The sequence below is a fragment of the Liolophura sinensis genome, chromosome 6 (genome assembly GCF_032854445.1).
Source record: "Liolophura sinensis isolate JHLJ2023 chromosome 6, CUHK_Ljap_v2, whole genome shotgun sequence".
Lineage (NCBI taxonomy): Eukaryota > Metazoa > Mollusca > Polyplacophora > Chitonida > Chitonidae > Liolophura > Liolophura sinensis.
In genome coordinates, this window is record NC_088300.1 from 47,646,005 (window position 1) to 47,672,094 (window position 26,090).

At 39.7% G+C, this 26,090-nt stretch overlaps 1 protein-coding gene across 1 annotated transcript; it reads right to left on the bottom strand.

The window, feature by feature from the left end:
* Window positions 1-11,379: 11,379 nt before the first annotated feature.
* LOC135468562 (carbohydrate sulfotransferase 15-like) lies at window positions 11,380-25,525 on the bottom strand. Its single transcript, XM_064746893.1, has 7 exons — window positions 24,606-25,525; window positions 18,063-18,306; window positions 17,220-17,327; window positions 15,561-15,720; window positions 14,554-14,707; window positions 13,068-13,215; window positions 11,380-11,924 (listed from the first exon to the last, which is right to left on the bottom strand). The coding sequence occupies exons 1-7, from the start codon at window positions 25,014-25,016 to the stop codon at window positions 11,740-11,742; spliced, it is 1,410 nt and encodes a 469-aa protein (XP_064602963.1). The 5' UTR covers window positions 25,017-25,525; the 3' UTR covers window positions 11,380-11,739.
* Window positions 25,526-26,090: the final 565 nt, after the last annotated feature.

A 26,090-nucleotide genomic window follows, 5' to 3' on the forward strand; every position in this document is an offset into this window, starting at 1 on the left:
GATGTGTCTATATGTACCTCACACGTAGAAAAGGTCCTCCAATATGGTGTGTCTATATATACCTCACACGTGGTTTCCCCAATATGATGTGTACATATGTACGTCACACATGGGAAAGTTTCCCCAATATGATGTGTAAATATATACGTCACATATGGGAAAGTTTCCCCAATATGATGTGTACATATGTACGTCACACATGGGAAAGTTTCCCCAATATGATGTGTACATATGTACGTCACACATGGGAAAGTTTCCCCAATATGATGTGTACATATGTACTTCACACATGGGAAAGTTTCCCCAATATGATGTGTTCATATGTACTTCACACATGGGAAAGTTTCCCCAATATGATGTGTACATATGTACTTCACACATGGGAAAGTTCGCCAGTGTGACTTGCCAAAGCTCGGTCTTTTAATTTCCTATGCCCATAGTACTGTAAGACCGCCAGTATATAAGGGAAAATCTCACACCATAATGCTGGCAGCCGTCGTGTAAGTGAAATATTCTTGAGCACGACGTATTTGATTGGTGTTTTACGCCGTACTCAAGAATATTTCACTTATACATTATGGTAATAGGAAACCGCGCAGAGCCTGGGGAGGAACCCATGACCATCGTTTGTTTCATGGCGAGTAAAACTTCTCTAACAAGGCCCTTTTTCTGGTAGCATTTCGCCGAGATTCGTCTTTTTCTTAGATCGTGCATTGTCATATGTTTTTTCTTCAGTCATGTGTAGCTGTGAATCATCTGGAATATCCATTACAATGCAAGAAAAATTGAATTTATGATCACAAAATAATCGCGTGAAAGATGAAAAAATAAAGTAGACAATAAATTATATTGTGAAAGTGACTTGCTTTGTTGTTTTTCACATTTGCGGTCAGGTTTAAGTGTTTAGGAATCACGTTTCTTCAACAAAGAAAACAAAAGGAATGAGGGCAAATTAACCAAAATCATTGAATAGACCTCCTAGAGGATAAGCTGCGACAACAGACAGTGCAGAATTAGACTGATATCAACTAACTGAGTGAGAAACCCCGTGCAACTTCTGATGACGGTAATCTGAGTTAACATAGAGTGGAGTGTTTCATTTGGATTTCCCGCTTTGGCTTCCGTGCAGTATAACTCTTCCAAATATACCCGGCGATTTTGATCATTTTTTGTCTGCTGGATAATTTTTCAGAAACTCAGATTCAGTTTGAAAGCCACTCTGACCCATAAATAAGTTTTGGATATTTAACAAATTCCGTGACTGTCACTGACTGATGATCTCAGTTTGTTCATATGATCTTCCTGAGTTATAAACTCTAAAAAACGCGCCATACGGAGTATGAAAATGATACCTTATTGAACAAAAACGTTTTGTTTTGTCATTTACTTCTACAACTTCAACTATTTTGACATACAAAAAATCTGGAAGTATTATTGACGATGAATTCACACGCACCAATATGTATTACTAAGTTATATGACGAAAACCGTATTTATGCTGTATATTGGCACTTCAGGCACAACACTAGGTCGCGTGGCGTAAAGCGGAAGCCGGAGTACATGATACGTAACATTCCTATGAAATGATTTGGAGGTTGCAGTGATGCCATTATCATCATTTTGGAAAATGGACCAAATTTGACCATTTGGTAATGAACACACTGGGCCATAGCCGGCACGTGCCTCTCCCTCCCTCACACTTCCATTGGCTGCATCCTGGTACACTAACTCTGTTTCTTATAGCTTTCTTCATTGGCAGTGCCACGTAAGGAGGAACAGTGAACGAATAATTTTCCTGAAAACATTTTTAAATCTAAATTACAAATTATTAAAAAATATATTCAATTAGAATTCGGGAACAAATACACACCGAGGTTTAAGAAGTTGAAAACATTAACAAGGTACTCGGAAACATTGACACCGAAGTCTTCTGTCGGAAGAAACGGGAAAGAAGCTGGTCACGGGGATAAAGCTCAAACCAGTCTTCATTATGTACAGTGTAAATACCGACATCCACGGAGACCTAAAACACAGAAAACCACACTGTGGCTGTTAACTGCTGTTTGTTAAACCTATAGCACATGTGCTTTTTTCACTCATATAACTGAAAAAATCTTGAACACGGCGTGAACACAAATCAATCAATCAATTAAACAGTCAAAGTTTCTTTTTAAATCAATGATCATACCAGTTTGTATAACAATAGCCAGTTTTAGGAAGTTTGGTAGGAGTATAAATATCGACAAGGTTATAGAACGTCTATAAAGTTAAGTGTTTGATATGGGGAGTATGACATTAAATAAGGATGTTGATCGTAAGGGTTTTCTTTGGGTGTTGGGAGAAGTTGATGAATTGAGTAGTTAGGTGGGGGATTGTTCAGACATATAAAAATAAGAATGGCGTTGTGGAAATTTGAAATAATTCAGTCTGCATGTAGGGTAAGGATACTTTGGAAGATGAGCCCCAAAATGTGCTGCAATACAAATCAGTAACTGGAAGGACATAAGACATGATAAAACGAATTCCAGCATTAGGACAATTTTTGTGCATTTGTAATAGTAATAGCTTCGATGACAGCTTTAAATAGACATGACTTTGGGTCTGGCTACAACTCCAACTGTTCTGTTTTCCAAATAGAGTTTTAATTTTTGGTGGATACATATAAACACAGGTGCCCATTTCTGCTGTTGCTATTGTAATTAGATTGCTGTTTCCCTGATATCTACTGTAGTGATCTCACTTCGTGTCCGGTCTACCACTGGAATTGTTTTCGATATTCAAGTTTAATTCTTGGTCGATATTTAGATACAGATGTGATGATGTGTTAGGGCTCAAATTTGTCCCTATATTTATTTTATTTGATTGGTGTTTTAAGCCGTACTCAAGAATATTTCACTTATACGACAGCGGCCAAGATTACATTATGGTGGAAGGAAACCGGACCGAGCCCAGGGGAAACCCACGACCATTCGCAGGCTGGTATTATGGTGGGAGGAAACCGGACCGAGTCACGACTCTTCACAGGTTGCTGCCAGACCTTCCCACGAACGGCCGGAGAGGAAGTTTAAGCTGGATTGATCTCACAATGACCACATTGAGGGGAAGGTCATGGGTCATTGCGCTGTGCTGGCGTGTTACCTTAGCCGCCATCGTATAAGTGAAATATTCTTGACTACGGCGTAAAACAACAATCAAGTAAGTAAATAAATACAATACATTTGTTACGTATTTATTTAGCTGATTGGTGTATAACTGCGAGCTCAAAAACTTTTCAGAAATTTTTTTGTAGTGTGAACAACGAATGTATGTTCATGAAATAACGGGGTAGATGAAACACGAAAACATAAAGTAATAAATAACTGGAATTGATAAAGTACTTATGCTTTTGTTTTTCACTTTTACCGTCAGGTTTATGGGTAATGGAATCACGTGTCTTGAAAACCCAGCCCTTCTTACAATGGAAGGAGGGAGTGAGCACGTGGGTAAGGTGAAGTAAAACTAGAATACATTTGCTGGGGAACATGCTGTGATATCAAACAACACAGAATAAGTTTGATATCAAGTAACTGAGGGAAACACGATTGCAACTGATGATCTGGTTAATCAGAAGAGCTGATGGCGGAATGCTTCACTTGGAAATTTATCATTGTTTTTGACTGAATTTGTTTGGATCTTCTGTTGAATCGTCTGTCATCTTCACATACATACTTTATTTTTATTAAAATATTAATATTTCACGTTTTCATGAAAAACGAGGGATGTTCATTTGGGACATTTTTCGTCCGAAAACCAAGCAGACCTGCGCATAAGATTTGACGATTTCCTTTATAGAGGTTTATCATTGGTTTTCGTGCAGTAATTGCTTCAAATAGTTCACAACATTTTGTGTGCAGATTTATCTTGTGGCATCTCAGATTTGAAAGACAGCTTTTGTCCGTGAATGAAAGAATCGTTGTTGGCTATAATTTATCACTATAATTGGCGTTAACAATGAAAGTGGCACGCTTTCATTCATTGTTAGTGAGCGGCACAGCCAAAACTACAACTGGAGACTCCAGTATTATTTAAACTGTATGTTTAAACTACAGATGCAGTGCGATGAGTATGACACTAATTTCGGGATTATCTTCCTCTCTTATAGCATTCTTTAATGACAGGGACACGCAACGAGGGAAGTTGAATGTTTTTTTTAAAGCCTGGACAATGGTTATAAAGGAATATTTTGCGATCAGTCTATAAATATTAAAATTATAAACTATTCCAAATATAGTGTAATGTGTGAAATGTGCCGCGAAAGAAGTACACACCGAGATCCAAAAACTTGATCCAAAAGAGATCCAAAAATTTGAAAACAGTGAGCATGGACTTGGTCACATTGACGCCATAGTCTTTAATCTGAAGAAACAGGAACTGGTCACGGGAGCAAAGCTGAAACCAGTCTTCAAAATAGGCCTATATACAAACAAGCCTGAAAGAAAGAAATCGGGTTATTGTAATTATTCGTTAGTTGTTAGAGTTTCTTGTTAAATTATTGATGCTATGAAATGTCGTGAAACATTATCCGTGGTGAATTTTTGATGCAGCTTTTTGAACAAGCTGGATGCGGAAGTAAATGACACTTAGATTTGAACAATTTGGATGATAATAATAATAATATCAATAATAATAATGAAGTCACTACGTAAATGTAAAAGGTTTCACAAGCTTTCGATCCACACGCCTGGATCATTATCAACTACAACTATGAGCCTTAAGCAATAGCTATCATCCCCTTATAATTTGCTTTCTCTGTGACAAAAGAAGTGTGCCTGTTCGACGAATGTAATTTCAAGGCGAGCTCACACAGTACGATTGTCAAGTCAATAGAAAGTGACGGTAGCAGTCAACAAATCGGATCGTCTGGACGAGACCTATGAAAGAGAGATGTACTACTGTCATTCTACTTGTCGAATACGACAAATCGTATCGCCTGAACTCGGATGATTGGAAACCTGACGTCTCTCTGGTGAACCACTGTCAAAAATTTTGGAGGTGGGTAGTGGCAAAGTGGTTAACATGCTTGAGTTTCGATACATAGGGCACAAGTGACATGGTTGCAATTCTTTTCTCTGACAGGGAACTTTCTTTTTGCATTGTGCTGGTTTCTGTGTTCTCGAGGTTTTCATGTGAATAAGATGTCAACAGTGTTCTGTTGCATGAAGTTCGTTGGACACCACATGTGTTTTACCAACATGACCACACGTTGAAAAATTCCTCGCCCTTAACATGCTTGAGGGCGGTTGCTAATTTCGGCAACTCTGGTTTCCTTCACCAGTAAGTTAAACGCCAGCGCGGAATTTTTGCATACAGTGTTAAAAACAATCAAACAAATAAATTAATCAACCAACATGAAACTGGCTTTCATCAGTCAGTTTAATGTTATTTTTATCCATCCAAAAGTTTATATAAATCGGTTGGGCATAAAAAATGGGCCGTACTTTGATGCTGCATTGCTCCATTATCCTTTGTTCAAACCTTTCAAAACCCTAGACATTCAAGTGGCATAATTTGTTAATATACTGACCAGTTTTCAAGGTCATAGCTTGAGTAGTCTGTATACAGGGTTAAAATGAAAACATAGTCTCAAAAGCGCTCATTCCGGTGACCCAGATTGCATCACCTGTCAGGTGTCATGAGTACAGCGCGCGCTGCACCTGACATGCGTCAAACAAGTATCGGTTGGAAAAACTGTCTGGCTCTAGAAACCCTTCTGGCAGATAGGCGCAAGTTTTGCTGAATCAAGATGGTTTTCTCTGCGGCGGACAAGGAATTGGCCACCTTTTCAAGTAAAACAAGGTAGAACATCATTTTGAAATGTCCGGAAAATGCGTTTTTGACTCTATTTTGATTTTGGTCCCATGAACAGAAATCTTAAAGGATCAAATTGATTTGATTTGTAGATTCATTTGGTCCGTATACTTAGGACATAATGGCTTTTGAGTGTGTAAATTTTTAGAAGCTGACGTGAGAGGGTTTCGGAGATATTGAGTGTCAAAGTATTGCCCATTTTTTTACGTCCACCCAATACATATATCAATAGTATACTGACAATGGTAATAAAGCGACTGTAGCTAGACAGAAAATGAAAAGCAAACCACAGACCAAATCTTGTCTTATTATGTGAATATTTAGGGCATCGTCTTTTGGGCGAAAAATCTAATGACTTACGAAACAGAAAGTGACTTGTATTTCCCAAAGATATACACGTTGCAACTCGCTTGAGGTCATAGGTTTGATTTAAAATGTCAGTTTCGTGTGTATAATGTGGTTATTAAATAAAATTAAGGCTGTAAACTTTTAACACACCGAGTTTAAGCAAACCGTTTCAGCCGACGTAGATTGCGGTGCACTTCGATATGGTACATTATATATATCATCAATTTTAAGTAAGCTATTCTTACATAACTTCAGTGCAACTCAGGAGAGGTGGTCTAATTTTAGTTTCTAATGACAACAATTGTTGCATTTAAGGAAAAACAGGGTAAGTTTTAATTTCTGCAGATTCTACAGAAAAGAAATTTAACCCCCCTCCCCACAAAACATCATATTCCAGATACCCAGAGTATCAACCTGATTGGGCACAACCTGATCAACCTGAGTAGGCACAACTAAAAAAAATGGTGGTAATGCTAGGTTAATTTTTTGATATGTTGTATAGAAAAGTGCAAGCTGTATGTGGTGGTATGACTTTTACTACCCGAAAGTTAAGGGGCATGTAGTTTTGAGGTTCAAGTTGACAGATTTGCTGCATATATAGTAAGGAAAATCAATGCGCTCGGGTAAGCTCCATGACCTTGTGGTTAGTTTATAAACTTTCTTTTTGTTTTTACAATCATTCTGGATACAGTTATAATTTGTGGTGTAAAACTTTGTCATTGTAAGGTTGCCATAACGACAGTAGTAAAGAGTGGAAGTATATAGCGTGGGCAGAGATTCTTATGTGAAGTATACAGCAATGCATGGGCGGCGATTTTTATATGAAGTATACCATGGGTGTCCATTCGGATATGTATGATGCATATCGTGTGTGGCGGCGGTTATGCTGTGAAGTACAGAATGGGAGATGGTTCTGATATGAAATATAGCGAGGGTGGTGGTTCTGATGTGATGTATAGCGTGGGCGGTGGTTCTAATGTAAAGTATACAGCGGGCGGTGGTTCTGATTTGAAGTACAGAACGGAAGGAAGTTCCCACATGAAGTATAGCGTGGGCGGCGGATCTGCTTAAGTGTAACGGGAGCGGCAGTCTAATAAGCAGTCAGTATGGCCCCCTTAAGTTGTTATATCTTGGGCAGTGGGCACAGTATATGATCATGCAGCCTCACAGAACATTTAAATCATTTGCCAATTAAAATATCCCACTTTACTGCTTTGGTATATATAATAAGCATTACTTATCACATAAGATATCTCTTTACATGTTATACAACAGTTGCTTCTATCCGTGGGTTTGTTGTCATCATTATCATTCGTTCGTATTAGCGTGGATCCTGTTTAAATTTTACTTTAAATATTCTGAACAGCCCATTAATCAACTTTCAAATTATTCCAATATTTGGGGTCACTGGAAAAACAAAATTTAAAGTTGTCCAGATATTTTTAAAGAACCGAGTCAATGTTTCACGATATATTTTAATGATTTGATTGGTGCTTTACCCCGTACTAAAGAATGTTTCCTGGGTCACTGAGCTGCGTTGGCACGCTAACCACCTCGACCACGGGTATAACACAATACTTGGTCAGGGGACAGATTCCACAAAGCAAAGTCATCTGTTTACTTGACTGTGCTCTAACAGTATACTCTGCCAGGTTTAGGGGTGGAGGAAAGCCTCCGGCTTTAAGCGACATCATCATTGGTGAAATGTATGACAGTTGTACATGTAGTGTCACTAGTTTAATGGTCAGAATTACTAGTTTTAGTTGTCAGCGAGGGTCCCGACAAGCGATCGGCGGCCCGATGTAAAATCTCTCCAAGTATAAGACGAACCTGTCTATACGCTCAGATCTGATGACTTCAGCTGTTCACTGTATGGACATCAAGTTATAAATGTATAGCAAATTAAAACCTAAAGGACAAGGAGGAAATGTAATAGAGGACAACATCTGACATATAATGTAGAAATACATACCATTGCGAGAATGTGCGCAAAGCTATTGTTTGGACTTTCAACGACTGTTTCTTTGTAAGTCTTTTCCGTGTGCACCAAAGATGTTCTCGTTGTGGCGTCAGCGGTCAGTTGTGTTTGTAGGCTATATTCCTGAGAAGGCGCTCCTCTAAAGACGTTGTAAGAGTGTTGACTAAATAACGTTTACCAGAAGTGCTAAGAGTAGCGCCTTTCTATGGCTCAAATGCCTGAGTGGATGGAGCCTCATTCATGTCAAGATTCCACAGTTGAGAGATTCTGACTTTTGGACCAATGCCGTGTACAAAACAAGTATGCCTTGAATGAGACCAAAAATCAATAAAAATCCACATGAGAGAAACAGCATATATTTTCCACCAAACATAGTTCCTGAAATACGGCTTTCGGTTCTTGTCGGCTAATTGAGGGGAAATCCAAAGCTGTCCAAAGAGTTTTCGCTCTGTTGCTCTATTATCTGTAGTGTACAATAGCCTGCGTCTCAGCTCCCCAGTAGCTGCTGTAACTTTCCCCTGTTTTGGGACATGTAAGGATTTACATGTCCCAAAAGGTAGGTAGGCTCATCGATTTTTTAATGCTCTTAAGTGGAGATATGCTCAAAATGTTCGTATATAGAAACATGCGGCTGTATATGAATATATGCATTATGGACATGCCTTTATCTTTGTATCTTTTTATCTTTATCTGCTATCTCTTCTTTACTTTGTTACCGTTACTTGTGAATTTTGTTGTCCGGCATTCTTTTCATTATGTACAGCAGTCTGCTCTCCAAACACAGCGAAAAACCATCTTATCTCCCCCAATGGACAGGAATATCTGGTTGATCAAATCCTTCTTTTGTGCAAGTTTCGAAGAGAACGTACATGTATGTAAGGATGTAAGGCAGCGTGGAAGAGGTACACGGTGCAATTGCTCAGGACGGTCGTAGAATTCCCCACGGTTCTGGTCGGTTTTATATCATCTAATCTAAAGTTTACACATGTTTTAATACTCTGGTCATATCGACCTTTTAATGTTTGACCGCCCATAATGTGGTCGGACGCCATGAAATGACATAGTTACTACGAACTGAAGTTAAGAACTTCACAAATTTCACAGTGTCACAGGCAGTGGGCCGTCATGCGTCACAGACAGCAGTCATCTGTCATGTGCTACAGACCATAATAGTAGCCTGTCATGTGCCACAGGCAGTGGTCCGTCATGTGTTACAGACAGTTGTCTGCCATATGCCACAGGTAGTGGTCTATCATGTGTTATAGACAATTGTCTGTCATGTGCCACAGGCAGTGGTCCGTCATGTGTTATGGACAGTTGTCTGCCATGTGCCACAGGCAGTGATCCGTCATGTGTTATGGACAGTTGTCTGGCATATGCCACAGGCAGTGGTCTATCATGTGTTATGGACAGTTGTCTGTCATGTGCCACAAGCAGTGGTCCGTCATGTGTTATGGGCAGTTGTCTGCCATATGCCACAGGCAGTGGTCTATCATGTGTTATAGACAGTTGTCTGGCATATGCCACAGGCAGTGGTCCGTCATGTGTTATGGACAGTTGTCTGGCATATGCCACAGGCAGTGATCCGTCATGTGTTATGGACAGTTGTCTGCCATGTGCCACAGCAGTGGTCCGTCATGTGTTATGGACAGTTGTCTGTCATGTGCCACAGGCAGTGGTCCGTCATGTGTTATGGACAGTTGTCTGTCATGTGCCACAGGCAGTGATCCGTCATGTGTTATGGATGGTTGTCTGCCATGTGCCACAGGCAGTGATCCGTCATGTGTTATGGACAGTTGTCTGTCATGTGCCACAGGCAGTGGTCCGTCATGTGTTATGGACAGCTGTCTGTCATGTGCCACAGGCAGTGGCCCGTCATGTGTTATGGACAGTTGTCTGTCATGTGCCACAGGCAGTGGCCCGTCATGTGTTATGGACAGTTGTCTGTCATGTGCCACAGGCAGTGATCCGTCATGTGTTATGGATAGTTGTCTGCCATGTGCCACAGGCAGTGATCCGTCATGTGTTATGGATAGTTGTCTGCCATGTGCCACAGGCAGTGGTCCGTCATGTGTTATAGGCAGTAGTCCGTCATCTACCACAAACGGTAGTCCGTTGTGTACCACAAACAGTAGTCCGTTAGGTTCCAGCAATAATCCATCTTGCGTTACAAACAGTAGTGTGTCATATGTCATATGCCATGGTCGTTCACGTGTCATTTTTACCCGTCATCTGTGACGTGCAGATATTCGGTGGAACACAAGGGTGCAATATGTATGCCCATGATAGCATGCTTTGATAGCGTGAGATTTCCTCGGAAAACGATTATTTCCTGCTTTACAAGAAATTTCATCACTATTCCTAAACGATACGACGTCATAAATGGCACCTAATGTCAATGTGTCAAAATATTCTGTACTTTACCAAAAAGAAGAAAAACATTGTACATGAGTATAACTTAGGAAACCATGCTTTGCGATTTCACTGTTTCCAAACCTCTGTTTTAAGTGATTTACTAGAGTTTTTAAAACGCACTTGGATATCCTTAAAATTTGTAAATTACGTGCAATCACTGAACGTGTTATTATCTGTTATTATCTATATGAGTAACCTGGAGTACAATATATAAGTAGAGTCTGCGTGTAGAAAGATCTCTGTTGAAATTCTTACCTTCTTAAAACCATTCATTTACATATCCACGAGTTCTTCAAAAATTTTTATTCTTGCTTGTCATCGGGTCAAATTTCTGATTTAAAAACAAGGGTTGGATTGGAACACGCGTGCTCATTGACCGAGGATCTGATAATCGCGCTTTACCAAACTGCGGTGATGAGGCCCATCTATATTTCTTTGTTCAGCATAAGGAAATATTCAAATATTTTTTTATTGCAAATCTTTCCACAGTTTACATGACTCTGCCGATGTTACTTCCGCAATCGGGTTAAGGCGAACCAAAACTGAAATAATAAATGTTGAACCCTCCCGGTGACGTGCGAAAATCCGCATTAAACTCTTTGTTATGTACCTGGCGTTTCACGGGTTTCACGGGTTTCCCCAGTCATAAATCTGGCCGCTGTCACTCTCAAGAAGAGAAACATTCTTGAGCACGACGTTAAACACCAGTCAGATAAATCTTAATTTGACTCATCGACGGCAAGAGATGACAGCACTGTGGTAGATTTCATTACCAGTTTGAAACACCCGCGCTAACGTGTAGCTGGAGGGGCAATCAGACCAGGAAGTGTTGATCAATTTATTATCATCCACATGTACAAACTACACAAAGAACAGACAGCTTCCTGGACATCCAACATCCCGCGTAAACACGTTCAAAATAATTGTTTTTTGTTTTACCTGTTAGGTGAGAAAGCAAACTGCAAATATCGCTTGAAGATCTCACATCCATAGATGTCTTTAGCGGGAACTATCCATATCCTGAAATTCCGCCACTCACTAAACCATGTTATTTTTTCCCTTCATTGTCGAATTGCTAGTTTCAGGTGAGGTTAAAGTCCTCAAATTATAGTATATAACTAACCAGTAATGACGGACATCTTTCAGTTGTCTCAAGTCCACAAATAAAGGCTGTCATTTAAAAGTTTGGCAAGTCTTTTGTTCCATGGCGAGTAAAACTTTTCCAACATAGTCCTTGTTTCTGGTAGCATATCGCCGAGATTCTTGTTTTTCTTGGATCGCGTATTGGCATTTGGGCTCTCTTCAATGCTGTGTAGTTTTGACTTCTCGGGGGAATCTTTTATAATGAAAGAAGAAATGAATTGTTTGTGAAATAACAGTTTCGCGTGAAACATGAAAACATGAAGTAATAAACAAGTGCCTTTGCTCTTCATTTTCACTTTTACCATCAAGTTACGATCCAGGATTCTTCACCGTAGAAAGTCTAAATCTTCTTACAAATGTGAAGAGGACTTGGGCCAGCACGTGAAGTAAAACTTTTGACTACATTTGCCAGGAGAGGGGGAGGCTAAATGAGGAAGGACACGTTCGCAACCGATGGTGTCATTAATCAGAAAAATTAAAGGTGGAATGCTTCAGCTGGACGTTGTTTTTGACTGAAATATTTTGGATTTTCTTTAGACATGTCTCACTTTTATAAATCCATTGTAATTTAATTTTGAAGTTTATATTTCAAGTTTAGACGAAAAGCAAGAGCTATTAAATTGTGTCTGTCCGTTAGCCATCTGTCACGCTTTGGTTTCTGTGGAATAACTTCTCCAAATATATTTCAATTTTGATAAAATATATCTTCAGATTTCTTTTTGGACCCTCAGATAAAAAGGTTGATCGTTGGTTTCCGCGCAATAATTTCTTCAAATATTTTCCGCTTTTCATCACATTTTGCGTGATTGTGATTTATCTTGTGGCCCTTCAGATTCGAAAATGGTCTTGTTTTACTCGATGAATAAGTTTTGTATGTTTAAATAGAATGGGATATGGGTTTGCTGACTTTGCTCTTCACTTATTTCTTGGACTGGTGATTTGTCAAGGGACTACTGAGGCGAGACAAACGATTTCGCAACTAAACCAGCAAGTGTACCAAGTTGTTGGCTATAATTTATCACTATAATTGGCTTTAACAATGAAAGTGACAGGCTTTAATTCATTGCTACTAAACGGCACTGCAAATACTACAACTGTAGACTCAAGTATTATTTAAGCTGTATACTTGAACTACAGATCCAACGCGATGACCATGACACTGATTTCCGGATTATCTCCCTTCCGTATAGCATCCTTTAATGATAATGTCATGTTTAGACAACTTTAACAATGATGATTAAAAGGCTATGTTATGATGAGTCTAACGTATAATAAGTTACAAACGATTCCAAATATAGTTTCCATACGCCAACTGTATTCAGGGAGTAGTACATACCGAGATCCAAAAACCTGAAAACATTGAGGATGGATTTGGTCACATTAGCGCCATAGTCTTCAGACTGAAGAAACAGGAACTGCTCACGAGGGTAAAGCTGAAACCAGTCTTCAATATATACGGAATATACACCTATATACAGACGAACCTTAAATAAAAGAAATCGCACAGATTATTGTAAATGATTTCTAAATTGTTAGAGCTTCTTTCAGAACAATGAAGATATGAAATGTTGGTAGGAAGCTTGGGTAATAATAATAATAATATCATTGCTTTCTATTTGCTTTCTTCATGTCGAAAACAAGAGTGTACCTGTTCGACTAATGCAGTGTGCCTGTGGTACGATTGTCGAGTTCGTCTGGCGAAAATAGAAAATGCTCTATTTCAACAGATCGCAACGTCGAGAGTTTGGAGAGCCGAAGTGCCATTCTCTGACAGGGAAATTTCTTTTTGCGTTGCACTGGTTCCAGAACCTTGAAATAAGCCGTCAGCAGCGTCATCTTGCGTGAAGTTCGATGGACATCACTTTCCTTTTATTAATATGACAAATATTACGCATAGAAAAATCCCTAGCTTGATCTTGTCAAGGGGAGGTGGTTTCATTTTGTCTATATTCCATTTTTATGAGCATGCAACTATGTCATTTCATGGCGTCCGACCACATTATGGGCGACCAAACATTAAAAGGTCGAAATGACCAGAATATTTCAGTCAGATTTAGGTCCCAGAACAGGTTCAAATAACCCATAACCAACTCCGATAGCTCAGCTGTTAGAGCATCCGCTTCGGAGGCGGTAGATCCAGGGTCAATCGTGGGTCGGGTCACACCTGAGACCTTAACAGAGGAAGTTGTAACTTCCTCGCTTGGTGTTCAACATTAAGGGGATAGTGCAACGACTGATTTATCCGTATTAGTATAATAGCTAAGGCGGCGTGGCTTACTTGCCCTCGCTAAGTCGTCTCAGTGAAGCAGCACTAGATAAAAGAACGGTGGAAATCCGTCCTGCAACAAGGAGGCACATTACACGTATATGATCGCTAAGGACTCCTTCGTCGTCATATGATTGAAAAATTGTTAAGTACAACGTTAAACCCCGAACACTCACTCACTCAAAATAACCATTAATAGAGTGGTCCAAACAACCAATAAAACTTTGTCTATAATGTTTACCATGACCCTAATTTGGTGACCAAAGAAAAAGCGACCACAGAAAATGCGACCTCATTAGTTTTGGTTGCTTCGACCAAATGTACTTTGACCCTATTCTGGCGACCATGAGCATTCGACCATAATGGTTCTTTTGACCAGTCTTTTAATGGTTAGCGTGCTTTGTTTGGTCGACTTGACCAGATCCTTTTAACAGTGTGGGTATAATATTCGTTATTAAATAAAAATTAAGGTTAAAAAACTTTGAACACACTGAATTTTTACGCCAACCGTTTCAGCCAACTTACATTGCCGTGCACATTATACAACGGTATTTACCTGTAGAGTTCTTTGGAACTGCTTGTCATACAGACAGGCCCGTGTGGTTCTTTTCTTAAAGCAGTCTTCAAGTATGCCTATACTCCGAATCACAAATTTGTGAAAGTTAGATGCACTCAGTCCGCTATTGAAATACAAATAATCTGAATACAACCTAAAGAAACAGAAAAACGACAAGATGTAGAATTTGACAGGGATGCAGAACAAAACATTACTTATCCACCCATAGTTTTCACAGTGAAATATTCCGACTTTTAAAGAAATAATAATACTTAAACTATGTTTGAAATTTTATACACGTGGAATTTATAATCTTTGTTCAAGGTTCTTGATGGCGACTTCTCCATAAAATTGCCCTTAACACAAACCCGTGTGTATGGTTCCTGATGGTGACTTCCCTATAACATCCCATTGAACACTAAACGGTGTGTTGGGTTCTTGATGGTGACTGCTTTATAGTCGGATTGAACACTAGCCGTTTTCCTGATGGTGACTTCTGTATAAAGTCGCCTGAACACTAAACCCTGTGTTGGGTTCCTGAAGGTGACTTCTCTATAAAGTCACCCGGAGCAATGACTCGTGTGTAGGATTCCTTATAATAACTTATCTGCACAATGGCCCTGAACATTAATCCGTGTGTTGAGTTCCTAATGGAGACTTCTCTATGAAGTCACCCTGACCACAAAACCTTGTGTTAGGTTCCTCATGGTGACTTCTCTATAAAGTCGCCATGAACACTAGCCCGTCTGTAAGGTTCCTGATGATGACATGTATGTAAAGTAGGCCTGAAGAGTAACATGTGTACAGGGTTCCCGGTTCTACACTTCTGTGTAGAGTGGCGCTGAACAATAACCCGTGTGTTGGGTTCCTGATGATGACTTCTGTGTAGAGTGGCCCTGAACACTAACTTATGTGTTCATAAGTTTTCTGGTGATGACTTCTATAGATAGTCCTGAAGATAACTGATGTGTGTGTATTGTCGTTGAATAGTGGCTCTGGACACTTACCTGTCTGTAGGGTTCCTCATGATGACTATCATCTTCGCATTCGGCAATAAATGATGGATGGAATGGATATTCGTCACTGTAGGTTCATCATATGTCAGGTTGTTTTGTGGGATGAAGCGCCAGTTGGTTTGATCCCATAATGTAGAAGCACTACAGTCCACTTCAAAATATAAAATAATTGAGTAAGTTAAGAAACTGCATATAACATTTACTGCGACATACGAAAACGCTGATAGCCGTGGCGGAGCGGCTTAGCACGCCAGCGCAGTTTAAGTCCAACTCATACTGGCTTCCTCTTCGGCGCTACGTGGGAAGGTCTGATGTAACCTCCAGATGGCCGTGGGTTTCCCCTGGGCTCTGCCCGGTTTCCTCCCACCATTATGCTGGCCCTCGTCGTATAAGTGAAATATTACAGAGGTTAAGATACTAGTGAACGACCTACGAGTAATGAGTGACCTTATCTTTATCTGTGTACGACCTGAAGGTCGGCAAATCTAGTTCGCACCGTCTGCTCGTTCATTGCGAGATGAACGATACTTACTGGTAATACATTTCCGAGTCAATATTTGGAGGTTTTATCTGATTGGATATGAAACTGAAAACGACCTACTCGTGAAGCAATAGTCTATCGTAAATATAGAAGTTTACTTGAAAAATGTAGAAGTTAAACTGGAACTTCAACTGCACGTATTTTATGCATATGACACTGTGCGGTAATGATATAGCGTACGTGCCGCGGCTTTCAAGCTCACCCTATGCCGTAAACATGTAAACAGCGTTCTGTTGTGCGTCATTCCTAATATGTATCACTAATGACTTCATGAAAATGCTCGCTATATCTACTGGTAGTTTGATATCGTGGCTCCGTCACAACTATGGTATGGTTGTTTGACCATGCCATATTTTACTACACACGATTCCTACTAGTAATTTTATGCCGCGGTTCCGTCACAACTATGGTATAGTTGTTTGACCATGCCATATTTTACTACACGCGATACCTACTAGTAATTTTATGCCGTGGTTCCGTCACAACTATGGTATAGTTGTTTGACCATGCCATATTTTACTACACACGATACCTACAAGTAATTTTATGCCGCGGTTCCGTCACAACTATGGTATAGTTGTTTGACCATGCCATATTTTACTACACGCGATACCTACTAGTAATTTTATGCCGTGGTTCCGTCACAACTATGGTATAGTTGTTTGACCATGCCATATTTTACTACACACGATACCTACAAGTAATTTTATGCCGCGGTTCCGTCACAACTATGGTATTGTTGTTTGACCATGCCATATTTTACTACACGCGATACCTAGGCCTACTAGTAATTTTATGCCGCGGTTCCGTCACAACTATGGTATAGTTGTTTGACCATGCCATATTTTACTACACGCGATACCTACTAGTAATTTTATGCCGCGGTTCCGTCACAACTATGGTATAGTTGTTTGACCATGCCATATTTTACTACACGCGATACCTACTAGTAATTTTATGCCGCGGTTCCGTCACAACTATGGTATAGTTGTTTGACCATGCCATATTTTACTACACGCGATACCTACTAGTAATTTTATGCCGCGGTTCCGCCACAACTATGATATAGTTGTTTGACCATGCCATATTTTACTACACGCGATACCTACTAGTAATTTTATGCCGCGGCTCGGTCACAACTATCGTATAGTTGTTTGACTCTGCTATTCTCTCAGCTGCTTTTTGAAAACACTTCAGGTAGGTCAGCAAGCTTCTACCTGCCAAAGAAAAGAACATTTTGAATTTAATCCCAATCCTTAAACAATGAAGCAAATATGCATGCAACTGCGAGATAATCATTTCCTAAAAAATATCCAGGAATCACCCTGTCAGTCCGTCTGTCAGACCGTAGACATGATTTTGTTCATGCATCTCCTCCCAAACTACTGCGGCGATTTCGATGAAACTTATGTACATTTTGCTTATCATTTGAACTTGTGCATGCTTAAGTTTACTGTAAATCGGATAATTTTTTTCACAGTTGTCCTCATTTGTGACTTAGGGTAATAGTGATTTGCCATGTGTTTCAGATTCTGTCCATGCAACTTTTCCTAAAGTACTGAACCTATGAAAATTTCCATGAAACCAAACATACATGTGCTCTATCATCTAAATCTGTGTTTAATTACAATCGGGAAAATATTTCGATAATGACTCCCGTTCAGATACTTAGTGCAATAATGGATTTTCATGTACACAGATTTTGTCCATGGAACGCCTGTTAAAGTATAGCACCAATTTCCCCTAAGACTTTGTGTATATCTTTTATCACATCTAAACATCTACATGATTAATAATAATGACAGTCTGATTATTATTTTTTTCTTGGAAATGTTGAGGGATGAAAGAGGGAGAGGGTATTTCGGAAACCCGGATTCTAGTTTTATTTTTTTTCTGTTGCTGTTGTAAGTTCCCTTGACGTGGGGTTCCGTGCATATGTCATAGCTACGTACCTTTTTGATATCTACGCCTGGTCCACCAGTGAGGTTCTTTAGCACACGGTGGTTGTATCTGGGGATGCAGCGCTAGTCGACGGTACAGATCCGTGGTACCACACTTAGGGAAGCCGGCTACGAAGAAATAAGGCAAGCAGCGGATCTCTCCTTTGAAGTTTCCGTCCATTATGCTGTGTCTGATCTCTGATGCCCTTTCAATCCAGCAGGGATTTTTGAAATTTCTAAGATGGGCAACTGGAGGCTGTGAACAAATAATTGAACATTGAGAATGGCTGATTGCTTGAGTTTTACTATATTCTCATGTACACGCTTTACGGGACTTATCCACGTGACCCCTTAGGCTTTGCTAACACTACAACTTACTAGTGAGTGAGTATTTGGGGTTTGATATCGTACTTTGAACAATTTTTATTACGACGAAGGAATCCATAGTGTGCATGTGATGTGCCTCCTAGTAAGATGTGCCTCCTTGTTGCAGGACGGATTTCCACCGCTCTTTTATCTAGTTCTGCTTCACTGCGAAGGCAAGTAAGCCGCCCAGTCCGAGCCTTTATACTGATATCCCATTAATGCTGAAAGCCCGGCGAGGAAATTACAATTTCCTCTTTTAAGGTCTTACTGTGCTATCAGGGCCGGCTACTGTTTGGCGATTACTGTTTGGTGGCTATTAGTATTAATAATATGCCGTTTGTGGTGATTATCAGTAATATGTCATTGGTGGCGATTAGTATTAGTAATATGTAGTTGGTGGCGATTAGTACCAGTAATGAGCCGTTGGTGGCGATTAGTATTAGTAATAAGTCGTTGATGGCGATTAGAACAGTAATTAGTCATTATCTGATGGTTGTCTGGACAATTATTCATATTTATAAACGCACAGCGCGGGGTTTTATTTTGACCAGTAATAAGTCGTTGGTGGCGATTAGTATTAGTGATATGTCGTTGATGGCGATTTATATTAGTAATGAGTCGTTGGTAGTGGTTATTACCAGTAATAAGTAGTAACAGTGGCGATTAGTAACAGTGGCAAGTTCTTGGTGGCCATTAATATCAGTAATAAGTCTTTGGTGGCGATTAGAAACATAAATAAGTCACTGGTGACGACTACGATAAGTAATGAGTCACCGCAGGTGAGTTTGACCACTGTTATTGATGGCAATTCTGATAAACGGTAAAAGGAGGTGGGGGTGGCGAAATTCAAACCAGATTCCATCAAGGTGGCTGTTCAAAGGTAAGGCATGAAAGGGATAAGGCTAGAGATCAACGGAAAAAGTTAAAGTTTGACTTTTGTTGTAGATATATAAAAACTAGAAAGGCAATATCCGTATTGCAACAACTACTACAGGGCGATTCACCATATATATTGTTGTTCGATATTTCGTATTTTACTAAATTATTATAAAACGAACATAAATACATGTACCAAATCACATTGTAATCATGTAGCCTAATGCATTTTATCACAGTGTGCATAAGTTGTGAACTCCAGCAGGCCAGCGTCAGGTCCATACGTGTTCTTCCATGATATTGTTGAGTATGGATATTAATCATAAGCCTGTTAGCAGAATAATATGTTAAAAAGTAACTCAAACTGAAAATTTTAATAACTTAATTATATAGTAGTTGTAAACAGTAATATCTGAAGACGTCTTTGTTTTCATTTCAACAGTAACCGGCAATATATATATCACAGCCTATACTCGCTGTTCGAAAATGTTACCTACGCTTTGTAAAGTGGATTTACCCAAGAAATCGCTCTATTCAAACGACTGACTCAGCAATTTGCTTATCTGAGCTCTGACACATCTGTCGTCACTTTATAAAAATATTAAATCAAATATTTCCGATATGGATAAAATGAGTGTGTGGCACACTATTCGTTCTATATCTTAACAACAATGAAACTTCAAAAAGGAATTGAATGCAAAGCCGAAAACATGTGTTAGCTGCAAAGCAAGGAATCTTTGTCAGACTATTCTTCGATTTTCTGTGCAACTGTGAAACCCGAGTGACCTCATACATGCAAGGTGCATTTGTTGAGAGTGCAAGGAAGTGCAGTGTACAGTAGCGAAAAATGACGTACCCAAATTCATAATTCATGCTTTATGTAAGGGAGGCCACTATTTTTTTATCATAAATGGAGTGCTCTCCCTTGTCCTCCAATGTATGCACTTTAACCCCTGTGTATGCAGTAACCTCGTCCCATAATCTGGGTCGTGCTATGAGGCGTCTAAAGCGGGAATTTCACTCATGCTTCACTATTACTCCTCATGTAGCTATAGTAACGCACGCATTCTGGTGCACGATTGGGGGATTTCACTGATCACTTGCCTTATATCATCTCATGTTTGTACATGTGCATCTAGATGCTACTGATTGGGGTTCCTTATATTATACATATTATGCAGGCCTAGCTCGTCTCTGACCAGTCATCGTTGTCTACCTGGGCATAAACATGACCACTTAATCACAACCATAAGCTTAGACGTCACCATAAGCCCAGGCATAAACAAGACTAAGTTTACCACTTAATCACAACCATAAGCTTAGACGTAACTGTAAGCCCAGGCATAAACAAGACTAAGTTTACCACTTAATCACAACCATAAGCTTAGACGTAACTATAAGCCCAGGCATAAACATAACTAATTAACTTTAGCACTTAAACATAATCATAACATGACAACATTTTATAACTGCGTGCGTAATGCTAAACAGGATTTGAGTCCGACATCGTGGCTTCCTCTAGCTCTGGCAGGGATCGCACGCTTGATGCTGACAACAAGGTTTTAGATTCTAAATCAGTAGCGTAATCGTTGGGACTTTCTTTGCTTATTTGAATGGGTTCATATTTTTAAAAAATGTTTTGACTGAGTCAGGATACGGAAACTGTACTTTTTGTATATTTCAAAATGCCTGATTATTGTGGATAGTTTTAGCACCTTCGAAAAGACAAATGTAAAAGTCTTAGTCCACCATCAAAATCCTGATTTGTGCAGTATGGAAGGAATACAATATAGGCCTAAAAACGTACAACATATTGAGAGTAAAACCAGAGCACCGTCGACAGCGTAACATTAGGAAAATGGTCAAACGTAACCGGTGAAATACGGACTCTTGTCAATTTTACCTCAGTTAGGGTTTTATACTAACTGTTCATGTAAATGCTTAAGTGGTAGCACATTGCACAGCCCTTATCTAGGGAAAAATGCAGTGATGTTAATTATAATTTATTAGACGTCACTGGTCTACAATTAAGTGCCATACAAAACCCCAAGCATACTTACATGCATAACAATGCTTATGGTTGTCTTAAGTGCTAAACTTAATCAGTTATGTTCATGCCTGGGCTTTTACTTATGGTTATGCTTATGGTGATAGTTATGGTTAAGCCTATGCTTATGGTTACGTTTAAGCGCTAAACTTAATCAGCTATGTTTATGCCTGGGCTTATGGTTGTGATTAAGTGGTAAACTTAGTCATGTTTATGCCTATGCTTACAGTTACGTCTAAGCTTATGGTTGTGATTAAGTGGTAAACTTAGTCATGTTTATGCCTATGCTTACAGTTACGTCTAAGCTTATGGTTGTGATTAAGTGGTAAACTTAGTCTTGTTTATGCCTGGGCTTATGGTTACGTCTAAGCTTATGGTTGTGATTAAGTGGTAAACTTAGTCTTGTTTATGCCTGGGCTTATGGTTACGTCTAAGCTTATGGTTGTAATTAAGTGGTAAACTTAGTCTTGTTTATGCCTGGGCTTATGGTGACGTCTAAGCTTATGGTTGTGATTAAGTGGTCATGTTTATGCCCAGGTAGACAACGATGACTGGTCAGAGACGAGCTAGGCCTGTATAATATGTATAATATAAGGAACCCCAATCAGTAGCATCTAGATGCACATGTACAAACATGGGATGATATAAGGCAAGTGATCAGTGAAATCCCCCAATCGTGCACCAGAATGCGTGCGTTACTATAGCTACATGAGGAGTAATAGTGAAGCATGAGTGAAATTCCCGCATTAGACGCCTCATAGCACGACCCAGATTATGGGACGAGGTTACTGCATACAAAGGGGTTAAAGTGCATATATTGGAGGACAAGGGAGAGCACTCCATTTATGATAAAAATTAGTGGCCTCCCTTACATAAAGCACATTACAATAATTTGACATTGTAATTCGGTGTTTATGCCTAGACTTATGGTTACGTCTAAGCTTATAGTTGTGATTAAGTGCTAAACTTAGTTATGCTTATGCCAAGGCTTATGGTTACGTCTAAGCTTATAGTTGTGATTAAGTGCTAAACTTAGTTATGCTTATGCCAAGGCTTATGGTTACGTCTAAGCTTATAGTTGTGATTAAGTGCTAAACTTAGTTATGCTTATGCCAAGGCTTATGGTTACGTCTAAGCTTATGGTTGTGATTAAGTGGTAAACTTAGTTATGTTTATGCCTACACCTATGGTTATGTTTAAAATGTTAAGGTTCGTTATGAATATACTTATGCGTGGGGTAGTTTAAACGCTAAGCTTTCGTATGGTTACATGTGCCTTTATCCTTGCGGTTATGTTCAAGAGTGAGTGCGAGTGCTTGTGGTCTAACGTCGTACTTAAAAAATTTTCAGTCATATGACGACGAAGGAGTCCTTAGAGTGCATGTAATGTATGTCTTTATTGCAGGACGGATTTCCAGCGCTCTTTCATCTAGTGCTGCTTCACTGAGACGACTTACCGAAGGCGCCCCGCCCGAGCCATTATACTGATACGTTTCAACCAGACGTTACACCATCGCCCCGACGGTGAAGACCAAGCAAGGAAGTTACAAATTCGTTCAGGTTTCAGGTGTGACCCGACCCAGGATTAACCCTGGATCTACCACCCCCCAAAGCGAACGCTCTACCGGCTGAGAAGGTGTTATGTTCAAGAGCAAAGGCTTATAGACGCCCCCTTGCACCATTGCTTAAACACAGTAAAGTAAAATTAATGGCTTTGGTGTTAATTATTTTTTATCAGTTATTTATTTATTTACTTAATTTGTATTTTACGGCGTACTCAAGAATATTTCACTTAAATACGACGGGGGCCAGCATCATGGTGGGCGGATACCCGGCACAGCCCAGGGGAAACCCACGGCAATTCGCAGGTTGCTGTCAGACCTTCCCACTTACGGCCGGAGAGGAAGCCAGCATGAGCTGGACTTGAACTCAGAGCGACAGTATTGGTGAGAGATTCCTGGGTCATTACGCTGTGTTAGCCCGCTAACCAACTGAGCCACGGAAGCCCCGTAATTTTTATCAGATATCACTGGTGTAGAATTACTCAATATGCCGTGTTGTCACCACTTTTAATATACAATCACATTGAAACAATCTAGGAAGCAAGTCATAGGAAGTAATTTAAATCGACTACACCACTTTGTAAGCCATTGCTTTTTTGTAATGAAGGGATTTATTTAATTAGATGTAGAGTGCATCTTGCTGAAGGACATTTCACTTCCAGAGATATCTCAGGGACTGTAATATTCTTACGCCTTAAGTGAGGAAAACGGTATAGTATATTTAGTCTGGTGTATTTAGTTACCTCTATTTATGACATTTCGTTATTTTTACTAGTAGTGTGTGTTTTATGTTTTCTGATAATATCTATCAAGTGGATAAGTGAACATGCACTAGAGTCCAATTATTTTTTTAAAATGATAATATTTTGTCGGTACTACATTATTTTCTTCTTCTTATTATTATTATTTCTTAATGTTGGTAAAAACCCGGTCCATAAAAATGATTGTGAGAATGGGTTCTTCACTTCACAGAAAACTTATATTTGTAGAATGTACATGTCTTTGGTCACCATTCGTTTTATGGATCTTACTTATGATCAGAAAGCAAACATTTTATTGTTTATGTACCTAAAGAATGCAGTATACGCACACATTCCAAGCACTCTGAGAATGGCTTTGTCCTTGAGTTAATGAGATGACCAACGGATGTACCTGTTGTACAAGCTGACGCCTGGAACTACATTTAGACTACATTTCAGAAAACCTCTCCTTTTATATAATGTAAACAAGTATAAGTCAACAGTTTTAGGTTACAGTGGCTCGAACCTAAAAAGAACATAAATATCCCACCGCTTGCAAAAATACAGCAGTTAAATCAGTATACGCAGTTATATAGGCCGTGCGGCATCTGTCGCGAGCACTATGTGATTTATGCATATTTTTGTCGATTGACACTATCATTTACCGGTTCACAGTATACATCCCCATGATTGATGCAAGTGGCAAATAATTTCTGCCTTATCATCAAACAGTGAAGAACTTCATGTTGATGACATCAATATTATGTTACTGTTACACAGTTAACATGTCCTACATGGGTCTACTGGTTATCAGAAAATCGTTGACCCTATCTGTTAAGGAATCCGTTAAGGAATCAGGTCTAGACAGGTAAGGTAGATATGTCTGTAAACCAAGCCTTGCGCACTGGAATCGTTCAGCTGTTCATCGCTCAAATAACGATAATGTTAAACCCACGTGTACATACCTTTCGGAGAATGTCGGTGAAATTTCGTGAGGAAACTTCAACGAATGTTTCTTTATAAGTCCTTTCCGTGTGAACTCGATAGGATGTGTTTTTGGCGTCAGAGGGCACATTTTCTGGTGAATTCCATATAATTCGTTCTGGAGATAGCTGATGATTGTTATCTGGTAAGCGTTCACCGGGAGAGCGGGAAGCAGGGGTTGTCCCAAATTCAAATGTCCGAACGTATGTTGTCTCAAAGGTGAAATCAGTCCTCGTTAAATAATATTTCCAAAGATTGGTGATTTTGGCACCATATGTAGCGCGGATAGGTTTTGGAACGGACGCCGGTTTCAGAATGACCATGCCTTGAAAGAGGACAAAAAGCAAGAGAAACCCACAAAATACAAACAGCTTACATTGTCCATTAAACATTGTTTTCTCATATAGGGCTGACCCTAAGTCTCGGGAAACGTCCGCCAATAAGTATGAATCTCTCCACACGGAAACTGTTTCCTTTCAAATCTCCGCGAAAACGAAAACGTTGTTTTCAACACCTTGTTACACGGGTGTCTGTATAATGTATAACGGTTTTGCTCTTCAATTTCAGGCACTTGTCCCAATAAGTGCAGTAAGTTTACACGTTGCAGTCTAACCCGGCACCAGACTATACAACTGACTGGAATACCGCCAGTGTCCACAGCAGTTGTTAAGGACATGCCTGCGTCAGCTGATCACTGATCACCTCACGCTTCACAAAATACGTGTTGGATTCACCACAACTGCGGAGACTAACCATTGCACCATCGTCTTACCGTATTCCATGATTAATGCGTATGCCCACTGATTGATAAACCACCATATGGCTGCATACCCGTTTCACGTGCAACCTACCCTAGTTGTTATCTATACAATATCCATACTCACTGGCCATCGATTTATAAGCCTTGGTCTGCCGTAAGCAAGATTTATTTAAAGAGTCGTATCTATTTGTAAATCCATAACCCCCCGTGATCTATATAGACACTCGTTATCTATTGAGGTTAAAATATATACCCGTGGACCTCACACCACAGCCAACCGCAAAGTGTGTAAACAACAAAGCTCCACTCTATCTTAGGGACACAATAATGCGGCTTTAGCAAATTATTATTTCCCGTTTCACAAAAACAGATGCATCACGTTATAGGCGACAGACAAAATGCTTTTATACTTTCACGCCACATGTTTTTTCTTTTGTTACTGTTACTGATCGCTTCTTAAATCTCGCTTTATTTTCCACACGTACAATTATGCACTCTTGACACAGGACACAAAGTCAACTCATGTACACTGATCAGTCCTCCTCATTATGTGGGGAAATACTTGCAATAGGGATGTCTGTACACTTCCATCAGACTTCTACCGGCAGGTCCATAGGGAAGGTGATTAAATACCTTAGGCTTTTAATAGGCTTTCCAATAAGACTACACATATCAACGCTGCACGTCGGCATGCCGCGCAGCGTGA